This window comes from Furipterus horrens, unplaced genomic scaffold (assembly GCF_987537825.1).
Source record: "Furipterus horrens unplaced genomic scaffold, mFurHor1.1.pri manual_scaffold_9, whole genome shotgun sequence".
NCBI classification, from domain to species: domain Eukaryota; kingdom Metazoa; phylum Chordata; class Mammalia; order Chiroptera; family Furipteridae; genus Furipterus; species Furipterus horrens.
Window position 1 is genome coordinate 32677556 of NW_028327179.1, and position 22160 is coordinate 32699715.

The window sequence follows — 22160 nt, forward strand, 5'->3', positions numbered from 1 at the left end:
AAGTTTTATTAAGGGAAACAGTTGGTTGGCGTGTATTATGTCCATGATCAACTAATTTTAAAAGATGAAACTAAATCAGACAAGTAGCTTGAACGAAATTACAACGAAGAATGCATTGAAAAAAATACCAGCAGTCCAAGCTCTTAAAGAATTTAAATGACAGGCTAAAAATAAAAAATAAATACTCCGTTAGAAAATATTAATTTGCTACTGGTAATCTTATATTCTTCTTCTTAGCTTTAATGGATGACTTGTATGCACATCTTCTGACTTGTCCTCTGGAGGCTTTTGCACAGAAGAAGCCACCTAATTTAAGAAAGAGAGAACCAGAAAATCTTAATTTTTATAGTACAAGAGTAAATAAACTATCAGAAGAGGCAGGATATATATCCAGTGGTTCAATCCTTACTATTATGTTTGAAGCAGAGCTAGCTCAAGTTCAAGGTACAGCCTACAGTCTAGGTACAGGGCAAAGTTTTCTGTCCAGACATCGATGGGAGTAAAATTTCTAAAGAAACTTAAAGGAAAAAAAAATAATAATAAGAGGAGAGAAGTAAACATATGTTCTACTTTAACATTCATTTATAGATCTGAAGCCACTTGTTATGTTATAGATACAGATCTATAGTCAGGTTGTGCATGCCTCAAAAGAATGATAATGTCTGATATATTTAGAGACATGAAGGCTTGAGGGGAGGGGAGTAATTAAAAATTTGAAGAAATAATCAGAAATGGCCTTAATTTCTTAGGGAAAATGAAATCAAACATCATGAGAAAAAGAGCAGACAGTAAGTTAAAGCAATAAAATGGCCTTCTCTTAAAATAGAAAATTATTAGAAACTGTGTTAAATTATATTATTTTTTTGTTGCTGTATTTTTTTCTAGTTTTTCTTTTTATTTCTTACTATACAAATATTTTTGAAATTTAATTAAACACCAAATAAAGGAATAGCATTTCTTCACAATTCTGTCACCTCAACAAATCAAATGTTTTAATTTTCCATTATTCTTTTGAAGCCTTGACAATATGTGGATAAAATTTTTACAATAGTGAGTATATGATGTATTTATCTGTTCATTCACTAAATATTTATTAAGTGCCAATGTTATTTTAGGAGTTTGGGATCTATCAGGCCAAAAACCTCTGCTTTCATGAAAATTAAATTCTGGGGACTGAAGACTGACAATAAAAAAGAAGTTACATTACTATTAGAAGGTGATGAATACTTTGGTTAAAAAAAGAGAAGGTATGGAGTCAGGGATGTCAGGAGTGGCAGGGCAGGGGGATGATGATCTACTATTTCTATACCTAGGCTTTGGATCTAGCACATTTTTCTGGAAAATAAATCAGCCCTGGCTGAGACAGCCTATGTATCTGTACCTATGCCTTAGTTCAGCTGTATGTGAAGAAAGGAAGGGTGCCAGCACAAACTAAAAAATTTAAGAGGCTTAAGCACAGAAATTGTGTCATGGATTTTTTTATTTTTTAATCCTTATCCAAGGATATTTTTCATTGCGTGTTTTTTTTATTTCAGAGAGGAAGGGTGAGAGAAGCATGGATTGGTTGCCCCCTTACCCAACGGACAGGGAATTGCATGTGCCCGTGCCTGGACCAGGGATCGAACTGCAAACTCCGCATGTGCCCTCACTGGAAATCAAACCCACAACCCTTTCAGCTACCGGTCGATGCTCTAACCAACTGAGCCACACTGGCCAGGGCTGCAGGGATGGGTTTTTATTATTATAAAACGAACCCTTATCCTTAATCAGATAACACTTTTCAGGTAAAAAATATACATAAAATTAATTAAGCTACCTTAGGCCCCTCCTTAATCACATTATAAAACATATGGACAACTGTGTGAAAAGCACTTTCTGAACCTAAGAAAATGGTCTTTGTCCTTCAGTTTATGATTTCTAAGTCTTGCCCCCAAATATGGTATTTTTCTAAAGCAAACTCAAATGTTAACTTTTATTTGTGCTGAGAAAGTTAAAAATGATTAAGTAATGTAAAAAAAAATTAAGTAGCACAACCTAGTTCTAATCTACTTAAGAAGTTTACGTTTGAAATGCATATCTTAAGAATTAATCTTAAGACACTTCACCTTTCTTCTATGGCCACCTCTATCAATGAAGTGTTTTGAATTTAATGTAATTTGAAATAACTTTGAACTTAAGAAAAACAAACTGTAATAATTTTTCTTCAGTACAGCAGCTCTCTACTTTGGCTCATATCAGAACCATGGTGGGGGGTGCTTTAAAAAAAGGGAAAGGCAGGGTTCTGCTCTCACAGATTGAGCTTACTGACTGAAACCACTGCTTATGTATTTTATAGAGAGAGGAATATAAAACAAACAGCGTGGAGCAAAAGTAGGTTTACAGTTGTTCGTATGGAAAATAATGCAATAATTAATAAATACTACAAGAATAGTCCTGGCTGGTGTGGCTCAGTGGACTGAGCACCGGCCTGAAAACCAAAGGGTCGCTGGTTCGATTCCCAGTCAGGACACGTGACTGGGTTGTGGGCATGTGAGAGGCAACCACACAATGATGTTTCTCTCCCTCTCTTCCTATCTCCCTTTCCCTCTCTCTGAAAATAAATAAAATCTTTAAAAAAAAAAAGAAGAAACTCAGTGTTTCATGTACTTAAAACTGTAAACCTACTTTTGCACCACCCTGTATTCTCTTTAATATTTAAGACAATGATTAATGGCATCAAAGCACATAAATTTGTTAGCCAAATTCAGTTAATTTAACAGAGAATTATAGGAAAACACATCAAAAAATTACAAATGAACTATGAATGGCAATACTATAGTTATCATAAACAATTCTCCATTTAGTGTTAGCCCTATAAACAAATCATCTCTTAGAAGTTTTCTTTAAGTGACCTTACCTCTTTAAGCTTGTTTCGAATTAAATTTGCTGTTGTATTCAATGAGTCATCATGCATATCTACTTTAGGTATGTCTGGCAGCAAAGGCCCAATCAGCACCTCATTATTGCTCGTGCTTGTTTCAAGCAAAGTTCCAAGTTTACGATCATCTTCTCTTCTTCTCTTCCGCTCCTGCAGCTGTGTTGTCCTCGGCATAAACCTGCCCACTGCCTCTGAGGGCGTAATAGCCTTCTGAGCACCAGGGCAGGCCACTGAGTGTTTAAAAGGCTTTGCCTGCATTTTCTGCAAAGAGTCATTGTGGTTACAATGCCCCACTGTTTCATCATGGTTTCTACCATCCTGAGGGGAGTTTGATGCTCTGTCCACATCCTCTCCTGATGAACACATACATTTTGAGGCGAAATAACATAAAGGCAATTCACAAGAATAAGGAAGACAAGGATCTGAGTTCCCAGCAGAAGTGTTCAAAGAAGCGTCATAAGATCCAGATTTCTTTGAATGAAAGACCTGTCTAAAATCTTTTGTGACTTTATGCTCTGTAAGCAGTTTCTTCTTTGCCATGAAATGATCTTTGTATTACAATTTAAAAGGCGAGAGAAAGGGGAACAGAAATGGTTCGTTTACTGTCATCATTCAGAAAAGTGTTATTTTAAAAACAAACATTACTTTAAAACATTAACAAATGCTACCCTAAAGTTTTATTTCTTGAGCAGGCAGTATATTCGTGTGGTTTAAAAGCTAAAAAGGATAAAAGGATAGTAGTGCCAAGCTACACTCTTTCTTTGCTCCCTGTATGCCTGGTTCCCACACCACTAAGTAATCACTATTTTCATCTCACTTATCTGTCCAGTATATCTTACTTTTCTTCCTTCCACTACCTCTTTCTCTACTTTAATACCCAGTTCTCTGCACCTTACGTTTTCCAGTTAACTATAGATCTTGGAGAGTTTTTCCATGTCGTTCGTTACATAGCTGCTTTTTTTTTTCTTCACAGTTTCAGCGTATTCTACCATACAAGTGTATATGCTGCTTACTTTGTGTTAGTTTTTTACACTTGATCTTAGCCTAAAGGCCAAGAAGCGATGTGTGTTAGTTTTTTAAAGGAGGCAATATGCTGGGGCCGTATTTAGTAATTTCCTTTGCCACTCATATATACATATAAGTTTGCATGTAGCTAGTAATTTACATATCCCACAGGTTAAAATTCAGTGTCTAAAAATGCCCAGGGACTTCCAACAGCTCTTTTGACAAATTTTCAGGTAAATTTTCCAAGAGAGTTTTCCCCTTATTTCTCTTTCACCACTGCCACATGCTCATTCCCCAGTCAGCAATAAACTCACCATGTTCAATAGCTGTATGGACACTGATTTTTTCTTTCAACCAAAGGGTGGAAATTTGGTAACCTGAGCCTCTAGTAGTAGTTAGATTTCAGAATGCACACACTACCTTAAGCCCAATTCTGACTGCCCTAGGCCTAAAATCCACATACCAGATCCCATGACTCCGTTTCAGGCACCTGGAATTTGTGTCTAGGGAAACTCAGTTGGGCATATGGGGCATCTGGCTAGCTGCTGGTCAAAAGTGAATTTTTTCCATTCTTGGCAGTTTTAGATTAGCAGTTGTTAACTGGTCTGCAAATCCTAATTGACTCTCACTGCCTTTATGTCAAAATTTTAATTCCTTGAATGGAACACAGGCCTTCATCATTCACTTCCTATCCACTTTTGTAATCTTGTCTCTAATTGAAGCCCCTGTGTATGACTATCTGGAATCACTCACAGTTCCTTGAGATTCACGATGCTCATTTATTCCTCTGGTCCTTTAAACATGATACCTGGCCCACCTTTCCATTTCTTCCTCTCCCTTTCTGAGTAATGTCTATTTATCCTTCAAAACTCAGCCACCTCTCATCCTGTAGGAAGTCTTCCACAAACAAACATCTCTGTCTTCCCAGCCCAGATTATGCTGAGTGCTACAAAGAACCCTGTTACAGCTATTGAATATTGTTATCATTTACTTGCCTCTCTTTCCACTAGACTGAGGGCTCCGCGATGTTCTGCCTAACAGAATGCCTGACACATAGGTGTTTAATGACAGGCTTTCCATACCTTTATATTTAGTAGTTCTGGCTATATAAGCCTTCCTTTCTTGTAGTTTTTTTCTCGTTTCTTCAACTGTTTCAAATTCTGGAGCATAGCACACATGAAGCAACCCACCAAAGAAACTCTGTTCATCCATTTTTCTCTTGGCTGTCCTAAACAGAAATACATGATAGTATGCTTATGAATCTAGATTTACTTAGGATGAAAGCTTGACTAGTATACAATGCACTGATCTAAAGGACCAAGTTCAGCTTTTGCTATGTGTGTGTACATCCTATGGTTTAGGAATTAAGATGCTGTGCTTATCAATGGAATTGACCCTAGTGATCCAGTGCTTGCTCTTAGAGCCTTTCCTCCCCTCTCACAACGGCATTAACAGGACTTGAGCTATACAGACTCCCTTTAACAAACTTAGAATCCAGCTGGTTAGCCTAAAGGACATAATCTGTAATCATAAAGTAGAGATTTTCTCCACATTGAATTAAATGGCCCTTGAGAATTAGCTCACAGCCAATTTACCCCTTTTTGGCACAATGTGTTCCTATAATGCGATTCATATATAAAAATTAATAAAAACATAATTGTAAAACCTTCCATAATTGAGGAGATACTGAATATATAACAAGTAATCAAGGAAAGGTTGGTATTATTTAACAAATACTTACCAAACATCTATAACTGATCAAGGCATTACTACAATAAATATTTAAGTACTTCTGGGCCCAAGCCCTGGCTGGTTTGGCTCAGTGGATTGAGCGTCGGCCTGCGAGCTAAGTGTCGCTGGTTCGATCTTCCAGTCAGGGCACATCAGAGAAGGAAAACTCTGATTCCAAAAAACCTCCGCTGCCTTGCGGCATACCTCTTCAGGGGAAAGGCTAAGGGAGTAAACCCCGACAGAAAATCAGGAGCCGGAGTCCCTAAGGCGGTTTGACGTTGTAGTCAACACCGGCAACTCCTGCGGCGCACCTGAAGCCAACCTGTATTGACTCGGTCTTTCCCTTGGATCCTTCAGCTGCGAAGAGAGGGGGGGTCTGCTGCATGGGCAACAGCAGACCCTCCATATCACCCTGCCCAGGCTCTGTAGCTTCAGCTTCACTGGAGAGGACACTCCAGCGTCATCGCAAGATGTCGATTCAACATGGGAGGAGACAGATACCGTGTCACTCCCGAGTCGGACTGCACAGCCATTCTCGGCGGTGCAGATAGACTCTTAAGAAGCTACACCATCGTCTTTCGAGACGGACGGCTGCCGACGACTTCTGGGCCCAGGGGTAGTAAGAAATCCTGAGGTTTTACCACATGCCAGGCAGTACCCTAGTGCTACACTTGAATTAACACTTCACAACAATGCTATGATGAAAGTGAGTCCTGGGGAAATTCACAACTTGGCCATGCTCACATTGGTTAATGGAGCTAGGATTCAAATCCACATGTCACCCTCCAAGACCTGTTGTACTAGGTGCTGTGGAAAACGCAAAAACTCTAGAAAATATCCTTCCCTAATTATGAGGAGCTGGCAAGTTGGTTAGAGAAGTAATACTACATATGAGAGCAATCTGAGACCACCTGACCCCAAAGAGTAAGTGCTTAATGGCAGACTGCAAGTGCTGTTCGTGATACAGTAAAGAAAATATGAAGTGTAATAGCCAGGGAAGAATGGGTCTGGGAACAAATTAGTAGGGGCCACATAAAAATATATAAGGCATTTCATGTTTCAGCCTTTTTGGAGCAGAGTTTATGTCATACAGAAGACTGGAAGAAAAGGGGTCAATTCACACAGGTACATGTTAGTAAGAATCTCAATAGCTAAAGTTTGCTGCATCCTGAACAGGAGGTACTATATTCCAAGCCCTTTACGTGGATTGCCTCATTTCATCCTCACACAACCTCAATAGCAGGTCTTTTTACCAGATGGATTTTACAGAATAGGAAAAACTGGAAAACCTACTCCCAACCCAATTTTTAACATACATGACAGAACTTTTAAGCATGGGAATGATGTGATGAAAATTGTTTTGTTAAGGCTAACATTTAAAAAGACTGGAAGAAGAAAAGAATAACACAGAGCCATGATAGGTTATTGGATAATTCAGGTATGAATGGGGGAAAACTGGGGCCAAAATAATAGCAACGGAAATGGAGGTGATTAAGACAGTACTTAAACTTGCACATTACCTTGCACTTTGTAAATTCATAAATTTAATAAGATAAACTTCTGTAAAGTCTTCTGCTGGGTATTCATCTAGAGCATTATACTGTTCAATTGCACCATATAGAGCAAATCGCTCAACTAATTCCTTCATTGCTCCCACTGCAGGAACTCCTTGTATTAATAAGTACCGCGATTCCAAATTAATTGTATATACCTATAAGAAATTTAAACAAGTTAAATGTATTTCATAAACAAGCCTAGACAAACTGCTTTTTTAAAAAACCGAAAAGCTTTGAAAACAAGAAATACTGTTTAACCGGTCTACAGGAAACAACAAAAAATTGCTCTTCTAATAATAAATAATTCACCCCACGTGAATTCACCTAACGAAAAAGCATAAAATAACTACCTTAAATTGACATGTATTTCAGAAGTTGTGTCGGCAGAAGTTATTTTAAAGTTATTGAGTGCTTACCATGGCCCAAGCAACATCGTAAACACGGAAGATACGATTAAAACGAAGACCTGTTTTCGTAGGGCGGACGTCCTCTTAAGTTGACCAAAGGGGTCGTAAAACTCTTTGGTACCTTATTACCAGGGTTTCTCATACCTATCTATCTACAGCGAATAATGGATCTGACAGCTCCCTTTCAAGGCTTTATTTACATAGGCTGGGCATGTGGAGCTACAACTCACAAAAAAACTAACGAGGATGACAAATGAAACCAAAATCACTTTACCCTGACAGCACGAGGCCGTCGCCCCTCCCGATACTTGGCCCGTGTGTCGCATACAGGCCTTTGGCCGTGGTGGTCGAAGAAGCCGCCGAGTTCCCCGCCACTCGACGCCATGTTGCCGGCTTTGGGACTCGCAAAAACGACAACATCCGCCCAGCGGCACTCCTGTTTATCCAATAAGAGAGAGGGATGGGTCAAGACGTTCCCGGATTGGCTGGAGAATTGATAGCGTCGGCCATCGTTTCCTGCAGACGAGAATTCTGTGAAAGACGTGTCGCCCCCCAGCGACGCGGCGGAGAGACCAGGAAATGGCTTGCTTGCCTCTCCCTCTTCACGCCAGGAGAGGCGCCACGGGAAAGGGGGCGGGGCCTCGGGGGCGGGGCTAATGACGTTATTCAGCTCCGGCGCCTTAGGCTTGCGGGCTCACCCCGGTGCGCTACGGTGGTCGGCCGGGGCGTACGTGTTGGCCGACTATGTGGTGCAGCGAACGCCTTGTGGGTGCGGGGGAAAATGGGGCGGTCGTAACTGTGGCTTTCACCAACGCTCGCGACTGTTTTCTCCACTTGCCTCGGCGCCTCGTGTCCCAGCTGCACCTGCTGCAGGTAACGCGCTGGCCCCGGCCGGGGACTCCCAGCCCGGGGGCGGGACACCTGGTCGGCAGTCTGGCATCAGGCGGGCAGAGGCCTTCCAGGGACCCGCGGGCGCGCAGGCCTCTCCCGGCGGCGGGACACAGGCTCTTTCCTGGCGCCGCCGAGCGGTGCAGAGGCCACACTGAAGAACCCTCGGGGGCAGGGCCGGTCTGGGGCCGTGTCTGCAGCCCCCGCCACGTCTGGTACAACCCGAGCCTTTAAGTGAACTGGCCTTATTCCAGGGCCTTTCACTCAGTGAAACTGGGCTTTCGAACATTTTATAGTCTATTTTTGCATTCAGATATTACTTCAGGTTGGAAAACTCTTGAGAAGTCCTTCCTTTTGTTGTTGTTTGTGCTTGTTTTTTAAAAATGTTTTCCCGCCAGCGATTTCCGGGTGCCTTCGGCTGTGGTCCGGGCCTCCAGAGGAGAGGAGACTTGGATTGTTTACTGAGACCCCGTAGGTTAAACAGGGACTGAGCACCGTGTCCCACGAGCGGGCCGGGTTGATAAAACGAAGGTCCTTCGTGCACTCCGGGTGTGCCAGGTGTGTCAGGAACGTGCAGTGGATTATGCATACTTGGACGTGCCCAGATAGGAATATTTGAACCAGAGCTGTCAGCTGCCCTTCTGGAGGTGGTGATTTTGGTTCGTGGCTCTAACCATTGGCAAAGATACAGCGTCCCAATTTTCATAATTAAAACCAGAGGCACCTGGCCTGCGAGCTTGAGCGGCAAAAGGCTAGAAAGCAGGCACACCTTATTGGTTCGGTTCCAGGTCGCTACAATAAAACGAGTATGGCAATAAAAGCCAGTGGTGGAGGGTCTTGCTTTTTATTTGTAAAAACTGCCAACTTCTGTGAAGCGCAATAAAGCGAAGCCCAATACAACGAGGAGCTACCCGTATGTCTGAAATGCCTGAAAATCCTGGGTGTGTGGTAGCCACGACTGGCTAGTCCATGCAGGAGATATGTAAGAGTGCAGTAATTTCAAGTATCCCAGCTTTCCACTCTACTTCTCGGTTTATATTTTTCTATGTCAGCAATTTTAAAGTGGTGTGCTTCAACGATTTTGAAAACATGCAATACCTGGCTATTTAGTCAGGGGTCCTGACCTCTTTTTTCCCTTAGATCGTCAAATTAAAAAATGAGAACTGCACCCTGGCTGGGCAGCTCTTTTGATTAGAGCATTGTCCCTCTACACCAAAGTTGCAGGTTCAATCTCCAGTCAGGGCACATACAGAAAGCAACCAAAGAATGCATAAATAGGTGGAAAAACAACTGCGCTCGATTTCTGTCTTTCTCCTCACCTCTCATCTCCCCCACTCTCCCCCCCCCCCCCGCTCCCTCTCTCTCAAAGATCTAAAATCAATAAAAAATAAATTTTTAAAGAATGGCAACGGCCAACACAACAGTAGCCATCGGTTGTGAATGAATCAAATTCATACCTATTTTTTGTCAGATTGGCAAAAAAAATTTTTGGTGTGAGCAAGCAGTCGATCATTTGTTTAGATTAAATTGGCAAAGGGGCTCCTTTCCCTCCAGTCTGTCCTTTTATTCTCTCCCCGAGTGCCCAGGGGCTCTGTGGTCCAAGTAAAAACTTCTGACATAAAGATGAAGTCAGACATTAGTCTGCAAAGTTTACTAGATTCCGCTGAACATAGAGTATGACTTTATGGAGCTAGTTACTACATTTTGACCAAATTAATAATTGAAGTATGTTTCTTTTTAATAAAGTTAATTTTCCCCTTTTCCAATGAGTTGGTGGAATTCTCCTTCTTGATATTTCCATATTTGATATCTCTGGTTTTAAAAGTTACTTCCCATGCAGTAGGGGGATTGATGTTGATTACATGTCACTGTCTGATGAAACTCCATAGAAAGCACCTGGGGTATTGGTCACTTGCCACTTGTTACCTCAGCTCCCAGAGTTCCAGCTGACGTAGACACTTAGGACTTTTGACCCCAAATCTAGACCTCTTTCTACTTGACCACACTGTGCTCAGTGGAAGACTTTGTCAGCCAGAGCACTTGGACTGTCCTGTGAAGAACTGTGAGAAAAATTACACGAAGTGATACACGAGGATTTTCTTTATGCAAAGTTTTAATAACATGGTCAATGTAAAGTATATTACCCCAGAAGTGGCTTCAATACCCTTGGAAGTTTGTTCTGTTCAAAGAAACACAATACACAGCCTATAACCAGTTTTGAGGTAGTAAAATAGGATATATATTGATGGATTTATTTAATAATTTAATAAATTTATTTTTATATTAAATGAATTTAATAATACTAAAATATCCTAATATGTCAAGTCTCAGTGGCTATGAATGAAATTCTTTTTATTAAAAAATTACCTGTGTGAAAATGTTTGTGATACGGTGTTAAATGGGAAAAAAGGGTACTAAATCATGACTATATTACACAACTGTGTAAAAAATTAACTTGTTACCAGAGGTTAAGGAGTATAGAGGATGAAGGGGTGAAGGGGATAAAAAGTATAATGACCAAAGGAAACTAGACTTCAGGTGATGAGCAAAAAGTGAACATACAGATGTCAAATTACAAAATTACAGTACACCTAAAATTTATATAATGTTATTAGCTAATGTCACCCAATCCATTTAATTTTAAAAATTAATTAATTTAAAAAATTAACTAATGCATAGAAAAAAGGATTAGTCGGAAATTGACATAATTGTTCACATGGTTGTCTTTTGTGGAGGAAATATCAATAATTCTTGGTTTTCCTTCCAAGTTTATGTATTTTCTAAGGTTTCTATGAGTTTGTAATTCTTTAATCATAAAAAACATTGTTTTAATTCTTAGCCCCGAATTTACATGTTTTATATAAATGCTCTTAATGAGAGTAAGTATTATTTTGCTATTTTTTAACTTAAAAATATGTTTAAGAAGCTACATAATATAATATTTCAAGAAGTATACATAAGAAACGATTAATAATAATTACCTCTGCAAACAGGGACCTGCCCTCACGTTTTATGCTTTTGTACTTTTACTACATGCATTAATTATTTCTTATAATAAATAAGTACTGTTGTATTTTTAATAATCATGATATGTTGCTAGATATTGACTCATACTTTACTAAAATAGTAAAATTATAGATTGTTTAATAATTTCCCTATTGATAGACACTTAAGCCAGTCCTATGTTTCTGTTGTTACAGAAAATACTGCAATGATATGTTCTGCTGTAGGTTTTTTCTTCTTCTAATCATTAATTCAGAATATATGTATATCAAGGTTATATAAGTTCATTGACTACCTATTGCCATTTTGAATTCTGGAATGGTTGAATCAATTTATAATGCCATAATAGAAATGTAAGTGTGTTGGTATCACCCGAAGTATCACCAATGTTGGGTGTTGGAAATAATTACAGCTTTTTAAATGCTATAACAGAGGTGGACAACAGGGAGCGCTCAGCTCTCTGTAGAACTGGTTTTGTGTTTGTGGTTTGCAGTAACAGTTTTATCATTTATGTGATTCTAGAAAAGCATGTAAAAACTTTCAAAACCTCTCCCCCACTTTTTATTTCTTGAATAAATAGAATCAAGCTATAGAAGTAGCCTGGGGTCACCAGCCTGCATTCTTGAGCTGGGTGGAAGGCAGGCATTTTTGTGATCAAGGTGAAAATGTGGCTGAAATTAACAGACACGTTGGTCAGAAACTTGGACTCTCAAATGGGGAACAGGTAAGCACAAAAGGTGATGACTGTGACTTTCTTCTAATATCACATAATATAGCGATGGCAATAAAATTCAAAGTTCATATTTTTTTTTCTAAGGAGGAGGGATGGCACCTAACTTGTATGCTACTATAATTAGTCCCGGATATTCAGGTTAACTCTATATGCCATTGTTAAGTCATTATCTAGTAGTCTACCATGCTCTCTCGTTGATTTTGTATTCTATTTCATTCACTTTCCAGGTTCTCTTAATTTTGTTATTGTGCAATTATTTTTGCTTTACAAATTATTTCACTTTACTATCTATTATTGAAATTCATTTTATTTGTTTCTTGACAAATTTTCTAAGCTTCAAGGGTTATACTTGATTTTTAAAAATCTATCCTACACCCTGGCTGGTGTGGCTCAGTGGATTGAGCACCGGCCTGCGAACTGAAGGGTTGCTAGTTTGATTCCCTGTCAGGACACATGCCTGGGTTATGGGCCAGGTCCCCAGTTGGGGACATATGAGAGGCAACTGATCTGTGTATGCACAAATTGATATTTCTCTTTCTCTTTCTCCCTCTCCCTCCCTTCCCCTCTCTCTAAAAGTAAATAAAATCTTTTTTAAAAATTGAGCTTAAAAAATTAAATAAATAAAAACCTATCTTACAAAAAAGGGTTATTTTTCCATTTTTGTCTTGCCTATGAATTTAATGTACTTAGATTGTAAACTCCGAAGCTTAAGGATTCATGTCTATTTTATCATTTTATTATTTTCATCAATTTATTCTTTTTAAAATATTTTAAACTCCAGAAGTAATACATTATTTATTACAAATACTGTACTTAAAAGTAAGAAATGTTTTCCCTTTCTCTAACCCCAGCCTCAGAATAAATGTGTGCTGTACCTTGGGATCTCACTAGACCTTTAGGATTTAAAGAATGTGGTCATAATATTTTCTGCAATTTTTCCCACAGACTATCAGAGACACCTTTCCACGTATTACAAACAGTGTGCATTGAACATCTCTGTATATATGGAATTAAATAGTAAAAGCTGAATTGCCAAGTCTAGAGGGCTGCATGTTTAAAAGTCTGATAGATGGGGCTAACTTGTTTTCTATTACCAGTTTCCATTAACAGTACTATTAACAGCACTCACAGTGTCATATCTTTTAAACTTGTTTTGAACACAAGCACGTACTTGATGGGACTAGGCCACTGATGAGAAATCATAGGTCTAGCACTAGTCCTTATCCTAAATTTTTGCTAGAATCTTAAACCTTTAGCACCAGAGTGACCTTAGAAATGACTAAGTTTGGTGCCTTGCTCTACAAACCTAGGGAGATGGGATATTTTGCGCAGGATTTCATAGCAAGTTACAGTTCTGTGCTCTGAGTATGTGCCACTTCCCTGTGGGGAACATCAGCGTCCCATTGCTGATCTTGATGTCTCATCGGCATTCTGAACAATCCTGCTTGCTTTTACCTCCCACTGGCTTCAAGGTGAACTTTTACCTGATTTTTTGTAGATCCCTGTCTTGTAGCAATACCACTAAGGTGATATCTCCCAAAGAATTATTGATAAGAACAGGAACAGGTTGCCCAGGACTTTGACTTCTTGGTGAGCAGGAGCTGCTTTGTGTTTCCTCAGAAACACCTCTTTCAAATAGGGCATATAGGAGGTACTGAGGAGAAATTCACTGAGGAGTCCGGTGAAGCACGTGGGGAAATTCTGCTCCAATCCACAAAAGCAGAGAAGGAAGAGCTGGTTACCTGGAGCATTTAATAGTTGGTAGCTTTGGATTTTAGTCCTCCAATCTCTAGGAATGCTAACAGAAGAGGAAAGAAAGTAAGATGGTAGAGTCCAGCTTCTTGCAACATACTAGCATTTCATGTATATCTATGGACTGGAATGAGGGGATATTTGTTTTTCCTTTTAGCTATGAATGATTATACTTCTAAATCTAAATAACTGACTGTGATCTCTATGTCAATGTGTGTTAGTTTTGTAGAAATAGAAGGAACATGGCTTGTAGTTGCAAAACCAGAAATAATGGTATTTATATACTGGATCAAGTCATGACTTGGTGACATTGTTTCTTCTTAACATTTTTTAACTTACATTAATTTTTTAAGTGGTTATGTTTTAGTTTTTAAAAAATGTGCTAGAATGTATTTTCCTTTTTGCTATAATTTCTTATGAAATAATTTATCCTAAAATGCTATGTATATCAAGGCCTGACTATGTATATAAAGGCCTGACTACATATGAATATTTGTCAGGTGGGACTACACACACACACACACACACACTCTCTCTCTCTCTCTCTCTCTCTCTCTCTCTCTCTCTCTCTCTCACACACACACACACACTCACACTCTCACACACTTAATTAGATACCTAAAGAGAAAACCTTTTTTCAGGGATACAGAAGTCTTTTAAAAGTAGTATTAACTCTGACCAGAGTGGCTCAGTTTGTTGGGTATCATCCCACAAAGTGAAGGGTCATTGGTTCGATTCCCAGTCGGGACACATACTTACCTTGTGGGTTTGGTCCCCGGTCTGGGCATGTGTAATAGGCAACCAATTGATCCCTTCTCATCTCTAAATAAAATTTTTTGGAAGTAGTTTTACATTAAAATTTTTTTTTCAGGTGTTTCTCAAGCCATGTTCCCATGTGCTATCTTGTCAACAAGTTGAGGTGGAACCCCTCTCAGCAGACGATTGGGAGATACTGGTAAAGAAAATGAAATGAGAACTGTTTTTGTTTAAGATTAAGATATTTCAGAATATCAGTGTCTTTAGATTTCTCTTCTCTGAGCTTCATCATATATATTCTGAGTTGGTTTGAGTTATAAGAATGACTTGAGATTTTCCTAACAGACATGGAATGGACAAAATGTAAGTGAATTGATTTTTTTGTTCTTGATTCTAGGAACTTCATGCTGCTTCCCTTGAACAGCATCTTCTAGATCAAATTCGAATAGTTTTTCCAAAAGCCATTTTTCCTGTTTGGGTTGATCAACAAACTTACATCTTTATCCAAATTGGTAGGTCCATCATATTATTTGTCATCTTACTGTATGACACAGTACTGAGTCCAAGGCAGAGCAAATGTGCATTAATGAGCTTCATTTTGTACACAGCTGCACTCACACCAACAGCTACTTATGGACGGTTGGAGACTGACACCAGACTCCTTATTCAGCCGAAGACCCGCCAAGCCAAAGAGAATACATTTTCAAAAGCAGATAATGCACGTGGAACATTTCATAATTATGGAAGAGACCAAAAAGGATTGGCAAAAGAACTCCAAACCAAGCAACATCAATCAAGTACTGTAAGAGTCACTGGGTCTAACAAAATCGATTCAGAGGATACAGTTGACTCACCATCAATACCGAGCTTATGGACTATGATAGGAAGCGTTTTTTCTTTTGGGTCTGAGAAGAAACAAGAGACATCCTGGGGTGTAACTGAAATCAATGCATTTAAAAATATGCAGTCAGCAGTTGTTCCTGTAGACAATATTTTCAGAGTGTGCAAATCTCAGCCTCCCAGTATATGCAACGCATCAGCAACCTCTGTATTTCACAAACACTGTGCCATTCATGTATTTCCATGGGACCAGGAATATTTTGATGTGGAGCTCAGCTTTACTGTGACCTATGGAAAGCTAGTTCAGCTACTTTCTCCAAAGCAACAGCAAAGTAAAACAAAGCAAAATGTCCTGTCACCTGAAAAAGAGAAGCAGATGTCAGAACCTTCAGATCAAAAACAAATTAGCCTAGACCATCAAGAAGCTGGTGAGGCCTGTGTACTAAAAGTAGTCTGGAATGGACTTGAGGAATTGAAGAATGCCATAAAATACACCAAAAACGTAGAAGCTCTCCATCTTGGGAAAGTCTGGGTTAGTATAAATTTTATAATTAAGAAGGAAATAATTTTATGTTGTTTGAACTTCCCCAAACTATGAATTAAAATAATATTTTATATAAAAATTGATAACCAATATAATAAGAAAGTGTATATAAAATCCCTGCAGGGACACATTGCTGATTGTAGGGTAAAGTCTGTGTTTGGGTAAAAATTGTGTACTTTCTGCATAAGTAAACCTGGACAGTAAAACCCTAGGTATAGACCTAGAGAAGTCAGAATTGCTTGCCAGGGATTAAATAGCTAGTAAGTAGAACTAGGAGTCAAACCCAGACAGCCTGACTCTAGAGTTCATGCTTAGCTTGGGGTGCCCTACAAAGCCTCCCATCTTTAATACCCACAGAAGGTTTGTTTCCAAGTTCTTGAAAGCACAGGAAGTATTTGCTGTGTATTGGGGGAAATGCCTAGTGTAGGGAGATGCCCACAGCTCCCTCTGATGGCTCCTGGATTGGGATGTAGCCAGAAACTGCTTAACTTGCTGGTATCAGTTCTGTAACTTGTATATAACTGGGAGAGGAAGTAGACAGAACAACTAGTGTTCCACCCTCCCATCCTGGCCTCAGATATGAATGCTATGCTTACATGAAACGAGTCACCAGCCCCATCGATGTGAGCCTAATTTTGAACCATTGTGAAGTGAAACTTCATGACGTGAAAGGGAAGAAATTGTTAAGATAGTGAAGAAAAATAGGAAGGGATGGGTATTTCTTTTGTAGATTTCTTCCACTCTCACAGTTCAACCTATGACCCTCATGCAGGTGACTTACAGTTTTAATCTCTTTGGCTTACATCATTTTCTAAAGCTCTGGATCATGGCCACATTATTTTCTGTTAGCTCTAAACTCAGGAGATCCCACTGCATTGTCTAATGCTAAACTTCTTATGACCTACACTTCCTTTATTGACGGTTCTGCCATTAGGTATGAATACCCTTCTATTTTCCTTGAACTTATGTGGTGAGGATAGGGTGAAGAAGTGATGATGGTAAAGTTTTGGGGACCACATAAGATAGCAGTGAGGAGTCTGCACTTCCGACTCTATTGTAAAAGTTAGCCATAGCCAGTGAGGAGTGGCAGTAGTTGCCATCAGGTACTCGGAAAGGCTTGACTTGATTGACACTGATTACATTCTGAAGAGGATGTTAAAAGAAAGAAATATAGGGGGAAATTGAAATATTTGTGATCTAACAATGGGTAAGATATAGTTTCACCGGAATTTATAAAAGTTACTATGAATGTCTATGCTATGGACTATTTTTTAATCATAATTATATTTTCATTTATTTTTAAATTTCAGATTCCAGATGACCTGAGAAAGAGACTGAATATAGAAATGCATGCAGTAGTCAGAATAACTCCAGTGGAAATTACTCCTAAAATTCCAAGGTCTCTAAAATTACAACCTAGAGAAAACTTAGTAAGTTCAAATTTATGTTATGCCACAGTTATTTTACATGTGTTATAAATTTCTAGTTGCTTTAGCTAAGTAATAATGTGTTTACTCCTTTTTACTAGAAGGGCAAAGAAGTATTTTTTTCCCTTTACTGTAGTAAAATATGTGTAACAAAAATGTTGTTTTAACTTTTGTTAGGTGTACAATTAATTGGCATTAATTCCATTCATAATGTTGTACAACTATCATCGCTATCTATTTCTAAAACTGTTTCATCACTCCAACAGAAATTCTGTGCTCATTAAGGAATAACTCCCTACTCTCAACTTCCCCAGATCCTGGTAACCTCTAATTTATAGTCTCTATGAATTTGCTTATTTCAGATATACATATAAATGGAATAATACAATATTTGTCCTTTGTGTCTGGCTTATTTCCCTTACCATGTTTTGTTTTTTAATTTTTTAAAAATTATTTATTTGTTTGTTTATTTATTTTATTTTTACAGAGAGGGGAAAGGAGAAAGAGAGGGAGAGAAACATCACTGTGTGATTGCCTCTCACTCATGCCCCTAAATGGGGACCTGACATGCAACCTAGTGATGTGCCCTGACTGGGAATCGAATCCCTTAACATGTTTTTAAGTTTCATTTATGTGGTAGCATATTTCAGAACTTCGTCACTTTTTAACAGCTGAATAATATTCCATGTTATATATATACCATATTTGGTTTATCTGTTGATCAATTGATGGACATTTGTGTTGATCCCAATTTTTTGACTATTGTGAATAATGCTGCTATGAATGTTGGTGTACAAGTATCTGAGTCCCTGCTTCCCATTCTTTTGGTATGTACCTAGGAATTGAATTATTAGAGCATATGGTAATTATCTGTAACTTTTTGAGAAACCAAGAAGTCTTCAATAAGCAGTGCACTTATTATAAAATATATTGTGCCAATACAAATATAGAGAATTTTGGCTTTTAAAAAGTTGATATTTTTGCCACAATTAACCTAATTTAAAAAATTTTCTCCCATGTTGCTTTCGTATCAATATTGCGACCTAAAAGAGTGCTAGACTGCTTTACTTTGCTACTCTGTCAATTTTTTAGAAACTGGTGTTGTCAGAAAATGAGGTGTTGAACTTAATTGTAAAATCTTTTTTAATAGAGTATTGTCATCTCTACCAATTTGGGTTATCAGTTCTCAGAGATTTATAATGCAGGAAAATTATTGTATTATTGGGTTGACCAAAAAGTCCATATGGTTTTTGTCCATAAAATAAATGACATATTTTTCATTTTTACCAATAATTATTAATTTGAATATTTTGAGTACATTGGCTATCTTGCGCCTGGAATAACGTTGACTATTCTCAATTAATGTCTCAATTTAATCACTATTAACTTCAACTGGTCTACCTGACTGTGAAGCATTGTCTGGCAAGAAATCTCCAGCACAAAACTTTGCAAACCACTTTTGACACATTTGATCAATCATAGCACCTTCTCCATACACTGCACAAATTTTTTGCATTTCAGTTGCCTTTTTACTTCTCTTGAAATAATAAAGCATGATATGCCAAAAATATTTCATATTTTCTTCCGTCTTCAATATTAAAATGACTACACAAAAATTCACCAATTTTGATAAGTGTTTTTTAAACACACGCGGATATGACAGCTGCCACAATACAATCTAACAATTGTTTGGAATGAAGTTCAAGACAACTAAATGCTACTAGACCCATTTTATAGAAAAAACCTAATAAACTTCTTGGTCTACCCAATATGTTTAGAAAATTCCTTCTCTGTTAATTCAGATGGTACTTTGGGATCCTCAGGATCATGATGGTCGTTATGTCATGGAAGAATCAATTTAACAGAATTTTCTGGCTGATGAAACCCCAGATAAGATAGCTTATATTATGTGACTGGAGAAGAGGAAAACAAATAGAATAAATGCCATTTCCATAACAGTATGTAACTGAGCATTTAACACATTGGCTCAACAGTACACAGTGATTCAGGTAGTTTTGTTTTAACTTCTTGGTTATTGACCTTGGTATTTTTCAAAAGTTAGATCTCTTATGTATGAAAATCATTAGCCACTGATCATGAGATTTTTTTTTTTTTGCTCAGTAATGGGATATTACTACAAAATGCTTTTCTTACCCTAAGTTGCGTATTTAGTGGAAGCTTTATGACCCTGGCAGGTCTCTCTGGGCTATGATTATATCACTTGGAACATAAAGATCTTTGATTCTAGAGGAACTGTGAGTTATTTTCTGTTTCCGAAAGTCTTGCTTTTAAATAGTTCTCATTTTTATTTTATGACTTTGTTTAGGCCTCTGATCTCATTGCCCAATAACATCCAAAGAAGTAACTATTTGTGTAATACTTAAGAATGGGAAAGGGATATCTTTTCTTAGTTTAGACTTTTTGGTGGTGGTCAAGTTTTGAACAGATCTTAATCAGCAGGTAAATGCTTGACTTTGGATGAAGAGAGATAATATACCAGTAGAGAAATGGTAGAATAGAGGTTTTATTTTTTTAGGCAGATATTAATCATCTTTCCTATGTGAGTTTGTTATTTTTAATTTCAAATAGGTTTTTAAAACTGACATTTTAATTAAAGAGCCTTAAAATTAGCAGTGTTTTTCTCAGAATTTCTTCATACCTTTTGAACAATTTATTAACACAGTACTTGTTGAGTAAATCAGCACTGCAGCAAGCTTAACAAAAAAGGAAAACAAAGTGAGTTGAATATATAAAGAGTTTATTTTTCTCATGTACAGAGACATTTAGAGGAGTTCTAGATTGTTAAACCATGTCATCAAGCATCTAGTCTGCTTTGGTCTTCCTCTTTTGCCGTTCTTAGCCTGTGACTTTCTTCCTCTTAGAAGCAAGGTATTTGCTGTACTGGTAGGCATCACATCTACATTCCAGGCAGCAGAAGGAAAGGCACAAGGCCAAAGCCTTTTCCTTACTAGGTTTCCCTACTGTTTAATTAGGAGCAGAAGCCCTTCCCAAGGATTGCTGATTGCATGCTATTGACCAGAGTCCAGCCACATGCACAAGTGTGCACACACCCCACACACCAGTCCCACCTCTAAGCTAGGCATCCAAGCTAAGAGTTTGCTTTCCTACCTCTATAGTAGGGAGAGGCAAGAGCGAATGGGGTTGGAATGGTTATCTAGTGAGCCAAATTATGGCATGTGTGTCACTGGGCATAGAGAAAAAGTTTAAAACGTTGCCACCTTGTAACGTTTCTTCAGGTTACATTGCACACTCATCGTACTGACTGTAATGTCAAATCCTAAATCTACACCAATAGAATGTGAATATCTTCCTGGCTTTGTTCAGTAAGGTTTACAGTTTATTAGCAAGATAAGGTGTTAAAATAAGGACATTAAGGTTAAGGTCGGGTATGAGGATAATTTATTACTCTTCTTTCATTTTCTTTGGCAGCCTAAAGATGTTACTGAAGAAAACATAAGAACTGTGTTCTATTCATGGCTACAACAGTCTTCTACGACCACACTTCCTTTGATAATATCAGAGGAAGAATATATTAAGCTGGAAATTAAAGATGGTGTGTAAATTTTGTTATTTGGATATTTTTTCTATTGAAGTCATAAAATTTTCCATTGCTTTTCCAACTGCGACATGTGTGAACAGGAAACATAAGAGTGATAATTAAACATTTTATATACTGAAGGATGCCTTTTTTTAATTTAAATAAATCTGATATTTAAAATCTTAAAATTTTGTCTCAGTTTCAGTACTATTCATTTATTGCTTTCTTTTCAATAGGGGTGAAGGAGTTTTCTCTGAATATAGTTCATTCTTGGGAAAAAGAAAAAGAAAAAAATATTTTTCTGTTGAGTACCAGTCTTCTGCAGAAGATCACAATACAAGTAATTACATGCTATTGAATATTCAGTGACATAATATTTGTCAGATGTGATTGATAATAAAGGACGAATTTACCAGTAGTACCTTGCATTCCAAGTGTAGTAGAAACTCAAATGATAAGAGTAAGGAATAACTTGATTTAAAATATTTTATTCTATAAATGTCTTTAACATACCTGAACAAATTGTTGATTTATCTAAATTTAAAGTTAATGCCTCAGCACAGTTAAGTTTCAGGTGAATGGATCATGATTTAAACTTCTTTTCTGTATTGAAACAAAGGAAAACTTAGCTTCAGCAGTTTGAGTTTTAAAATTCAGATTTTTACTTGCAGTTTTGCTGCACAACTTGTATTATTTTGTCAGTTCTTACATTCTCAACTCTTTATAAATATTATATCACTTTTCTTCCAGAAGTATTTTTTAAATGGTTATTTTATTTTTTTTAATTGATTTGAGAGAGAAACATCAATTTGTTGTTCCCCCATGCATTCATTGGTTGACCTGCGTGTGCCCTGACCTGGGATTGAACCCACAATTTTAGTGTGTCAGGATGACAATGCTCTAACAACCATCTGAGCTACCTGGCCAGGGCCAAAAGTGGTTATTTTAGAATCTGATGTTTTAGTTAGGATATTTACTCTTGTCATTGTAAAATTGAAGATGCTCTAGTCACTTAGAATATCAGTGGTTTGGAACTAGACAC

The 22160-nt window shown here is 37.9% G+C and overlaps 2 protein-coding genes across 5 annotated transcripts in view; one reads left to right on the forward strand and one right to left on the reverse strand.

The window, feature by feature from the left end:
* Positions 1–29: 29 nt before the first annotated feature.
* On the reverse strand, positions 30–8012 carry RBM48 (RNA binding motif protein 48). The gene is made up of 5 exons (XM_090287230.1): positions 7891–8012; positions 7174–7364; positions 5005–5150; positions 2897–3465; positions 30–306 (listed from the first exon to the last, which is right to left on the reverse strand). Exons 1-5 carry the CDS (start codon positions 7999–8001, stop codon positions 220–222), a joined length of 1104 nt encoding a protein of 367 aa, XP_090143356.1. The 5' UTR covers positions 8002–8012; the 3' UTR covers positions 30–219.
* Positions 8013–8301: 289 nt separating this feature from the next.
* Positions 8302–22160, forward strand: part of PEX1 (peroxisomal biogenesis factor 1) — a 53084-nt gene continuing 39225 nt past the window's right edge. For all 4 annotated transcript variants that reach the window (XM_090287239.1, XM_090287238.1, XM_090287240.1 and 1 more), the window contains exons 1-8: positions 8302–8489; positions 12088–12231; positions 14864–14947; positions 15146–15260; positions 15357–16120; positions 17443–17562; positions 21010–21133; positions 21355–21458. In XM_090287239.1, coding sequence (XP_090143365.1) covers positions 8361–8489; positions 12088–12231; positions 14864–14947; positions 15146–15260; positions 15357–16120; positions 17443–17562; positions 21010–21133; positions 21355–21458 — 1584 coding nt within the window. In that variant the 5' untranslated portion in view covers positions 8302–8360. The remainder of the gene's footprint in view (positions 8490–12087; positions 12232–14863; positions 14948–15145; positions 15261–15356; positions 16121–17442; positions 17563–21009; positions 21134–21354; positions 21459–22160) is intronic.